The 4,546-nt window shown below is 39.0% G+C and overlaps 1 protein-coding gene across 6 annotated transcripts in view; it reads left to right on the forward strand.

Moving 5' to 3' along the window:
* The window catches only part of armh3 (armadillo like helical domain containing 3), a gene marked incomplete at its 5' end in the record, with an annotated part of 23,448 nt that continues 18,902 nt past the window's right edge, over nucleotides 1–4,546 (forward strand). Inside the window, 8 exon segments of one of the 6 annotated variants that reach the window (XM_032499480.1) lie at nucleotides 1–598; nucleotides 1,564–1,711; nucleotides 1,844–1,900; nucleotides 2,578–2,724; nucleotides 2,941–3,048; nucleotides 3,146–3,238; nucleotides 3,366–3,440; nucleotides 3,542–3,628. In XM_032499480.1, the coding sequence (XP_032355371.1) occupies nucleotides 534–598; nucleotides 1,564–1,711; nucleotides 1,844–1,900; nucleotides 2,578–2,724; nucleotides 2,941–3,048; nucleotides 3,146–3,238; nucleotides 3,366–3,440; nucleotides 3,542–3,628 (780 nt within the window). 6 annotated transcript variants of the gene reach the window in all.

Below are 4,546 nucleotides of genomic sequence, written 5' to 3' on the forward strand. Positions count from 1 at the left end.
GCATTCATTTAAAAATGCCAGAACATTGAGTTTCGTTTTCCTACCTTAAATAAATCCCCGTAAAGTTGTCATGAAACATTTTTAACTATAGAGACCAAACCCGTTTTTTGTACCAGGCTGTATGTTTATTTCTGACGAGAAATTGGGATTTTTTTTTTGACATAGGGGTCAACGGGCATTGACCAGGATTGACTCCCCTCAAGTGGCCATTCGAGAAACTGCAGTTCATCCCCGGAGCTGTCGCTTCAATAACATAATTACAGCATCTTACTGATATATCACAAATTACGGCTACTAATAATGTACCTGACACAAGCTATTGTTAGCCTTAATGTAGTATCAGGAGAGGTACTTAACTTTACGTTATCTTAAGGGTTAACGCCAAGATTGTTGCGGCGCAGAGACATGGATACATTAAGAGAAAGCAGACGCATCTCTCAAGCGGAATGCGGTATTATCTGTGGAAGGAGTATATGTGGGGCGCTAGGACCCTGAAGACCAGTAGGAGGCTATTGATAGCATTATGCTAGCAGATGCTAGTGTTATCACAAGGATTCATGAACTACCTTTTACATTTTATTTTAATAATTGAATTGAGGTAAGAACAAGCCACACTCCTAACTAAGATGTACCTTCCTAGCTACATAATGCAACACAGTAATGTTATAAATTAGGCTAACGTTTACGCTCGCAAAATCAATTTTACAGTCCTTTTCTGCCAGGCATTAATTTAGCTAGCTAGCTAACAGGTAACTTTAGCTGCGAAAACTGAACATTTTAGGTAGATCTCGGTGCTAATAAACTAGCTACCTAAGTGCTCAACGAGTGTCGACAAAAAGGCCTGCTTGTTAACGTATCTATGTCGCTGTTAGTCGTTAACTAACGTTGACGTTAGTTGAAGCCAGTTAGTAAACGATAGGTCAGTTAGCTAGCTAGCTAGCTAATATTAGCTGAGGAGTTAGCTGCCCATCCCAACTTGTACTTAGGTTAGCTATAGTTAGCTGTTATATCATGTGCCATCAATTTTAGCAAATGTCAGCGGATAATTTCTTAGCTAACCTAATACCGCTTTTGTTAATTTGCGTAAACTACGACAATCATTCAGACGTTAGCTACTTATAGCAGGTTAACGTTACTATGCTGCTGACTTACTCTAACGTTAAACGTTTACGGCATTGGCTAGCTAAAAGTATTAGCTACTTAACGTCATTGTCTCAGCAGGATTTTGGTAAAACTTGTCAATGACTAGAGCCTCAGTGGACTCAACTACTTAAACGGTGTCTTCGACAGTGCTTCTGTCACTCTGATCACTAGCTAGTAGATAGGTATGTCTTTGGTGACATGGCCAATTACTGTAGCTAGGCTTTGAAGTAAAGGGAGTTATTACTTTCGAGAGCAGTCATGACTGAAGTGTGTATCTGTTGCTGAAAACATTAGGGTTTGGGATTTTTGTGGAGCATAAATATAGAAGACATTATTCTTTTTAATAAATTTATAGAATAGAATGAATTTTGGTCATTTATGACATTTGTTTTTAACATCATTCATCCTCATCTAGCTCAGTGTGTCTCTTTCCTCTGACTTAGTCATGTCTCAACTGGAGAAGAAGGCAGGGCTGCTGAGGAGGACCTCATCCTCTAAGAAACCCTTGAAAGAGAAGGTGGTGCTGATGTATGATGAGATTTTTGCTGTGAGTATCACTATGAAAAGTGTAAGTGATAGAAAGTAAATTTGTAAAGTATATAATAAAGAATAAAGTATTTCTGATTCTGATTCTGATTGAAATAGAGAAATTAAATTGTGCACAAGTGTAAACTAAGCCCTGGTGGTTTCTTTGATTTAGAAAGAAGACCCAGCTAAAAACAACCCTCGCTTCTGGGACGAGCTGTTTCTTATGAAGGTAAAGTGAAAGAGAAAAATACTTGACCAAGAGTAGAAATGTGTTTGGCATAAAAGAAAAACTTACTGTATTCTTTTGGTGTGCAAAGTTTCAACAATAGCAGCAGTAAATATAACATATATGGATAATATCAGTACATTTTCACAGTAAAATCTGCCAAAATATTGAAGTAGTAAAACGTATGTATGTATGCAACGTGCAATACATTGGAGGAAAAAGATGGAAAATAATTAGGTATACAGTATGTGCAAACTTTGTTAATACATTAATAGAAGGGCCCTACCTATGTGCAGAAAATGCAGTAAGGTGGTGTTGATAATACATGTTAATACTCCAAGTTTAGCCCTTTCTAAAAACTCTAGATGGAGACCGCATGGCAGCATGTACAGAAAAAATGGCACTGATGTCCATACTCACTTTCAGCAGTATAATCATTACATATTTGTGGCTGGAGATGGCACACGCTGAATGTAGAGAAAAAGATTTCTAATTTGGTTGTTTCCCAATACACTTGTGTTTTGACAGGAGTGTATTGGGAAATTGTCAATTGAATACCACCTAATAACTTCCTATTAATCCTCCACACTTAGGCATGTACTTTATTCCTTCATTTGCGCCTCAAACTTTCTTTTCCTCACTCAATCACTTTTGTTGTTGTACTTCTGTCTTTTCTCCAGGTAAATCTAGAGTACCTGGAGTCAAAGTTGGAAAGTGTAGATGGGGAGGAAGTTCAGCGGATCCAGGACAACATCAACTCTCTGTTCCACCACTGTGTTCAGGCTCTGGGAGAGGAGCACCAGATCAAAGTAGTCAATGCCTTGCAGGTAACTAAAGCTGAGTAGGACCATCTAGATTTTTACCTACAGGTTCCATTGCACATGTTTTCAGCTCATCATTAGCACCTGAAGTATGCTGATGAGCTTATAATTAATTATCTTTGCTTGTCCGATTCATGGATTCAGTTTTTTAGACGCCACAATAGCACTGGGAAGATGCATTTTATGTGAAACAGCGCCTGTGCACCTCTGCCTCTCCCCCAGACACTCTGTGCACTTTTCCGGGGGGTTCACCAGAAGAACAAGTCCACGTCTGGCTTTGACATAATCAACATGCTCATGGGCTTTGACAAGGCTGAGCAAAGGATGAAGGTATGTTGGGGAAAAAAACCTTGAGAGGCGGAAGAAAGGAGTGAAAGAAATTAATTGTGTTCATCCATGTCATGTCTTGTGTTCGTGTCCCCTGCAGGACCTGATGGAGAGACTGGACAGCCTTCTTTGTGGAGATGGCTCAGAGAGTCTGAAGAGTCTTTGTCTCAAACTGCTGCTGTGTCTGGTGACGGTGAGACAGAAAATAACAAAACATCAAGATGAATTATAATGTGATAGGCTTTGGGGAATGCGTGTTGTGCTGTTTTAAAGACACACTAAACATAACTAATATGTAAAAAAAACCAATATGTTTACAGGTAACGGACAATATTAGTCAGAATACCATACTGGAATATGTGATGATCAACAGCATTTTTGAAGCCATTCTACAGGTATGTGATTAGCGGGAGACTTTTTGGCAATTTTGAATTTTATTTCAAAACGTCTTTCTTCACAATTTGGTCATCTTTGTTCTTGTCTCCCCCTTCCTCAGATCCTGTCAGATGTGTCCAGTAGAGGGCAGCATGGTTATGATGCTGTGGTCCTTCTGGCCCTGCTGGTCAACTACAGGAAATATGAGGTACACGCATGGAACTGTACTTGTCAATTAGAAAAGCCTTTTAAACAGCTGGGAGATGTAGTAAGCATTACGTTTGGGTGTCACTGAATAGATACTTAGTGGATCCACAAGCTCTAAAGATCAGTCGCCATTTCTTTTACCGTCTTTCCTTCCTGCCATGACTTGGAAGCTGATATTTGTGCTGCTGTACTATCTCAACATTAGAGGATATAATAGAACCAGCCCTAGAAGTCTGTTTTTAGTACAGGATGCACAGTCCAGGTGAGTCGTCTTTAGGAAGTCTTGAGTTTCACTACACCTGAGTAAATAATAAGAGTGTAAGATCACAACGGAAATATTGCATATCTCATGTGTATAAAATCAGCATCCTTTTGAAGAAATTGGTTATTTAATGAACGCGTTAAATAACAAGGATATAAAACTGGGCTATGTTAGGTATCAAAGAGACATTTCGATGACAGAGAAGCAATCCTACTCTATGAAATAATTTTCAATTCCCTCACCTCTCCAGTTGTTTCCTAGAAGGATAAGATGGTCAGCGTGGGAGGGAATAAAAGGAGGGAGGTTTTGGATGCACCCTCATTTGTAAGCACAGTGGGCAGCAACAGAAGGAGCCTTTACTCTACTAAAATGTGTACTCCAAAATGTTTAAGACATGAAGTGTTCTGCAACAGTCAACTAATAAAGATGGAGTTGTTCCAAAATCCAGAATCACATATGTTTTGTTTCCCTTTTTCTTCCAAAGAAGGCTGAGTGCCATGCATCTCTAGTTGCATTACCTCACGTGGAGTATGTAAGAGGCCCTCAGTCTGTATGCAGATGAGCTCATTGAAATAGGAGAAACAATAAAAAGAGAATTGCCCTTTTTAATAGTCAATGCAGTATTAGTTTAAATGTTTGTTTTAATATGTAATTGCC

The sequence above is a fragment of the Etheostoma spectabile genome, chromosome 2, assembly GCF_008692095.1.
Source record: "Etheostoma spectabile isolate EspeVRDwgs_2016 chromosome 2, UIUC_Espe_1.0, whole genome shotgun sequence".
In the NCBI taxonomy this organism is placed as follows: Eukaryota; Metazoa; Chordata; class Actinopteri; order Perciformes; family Percidae; genus Etheostoma; species Etheostoma spectabile.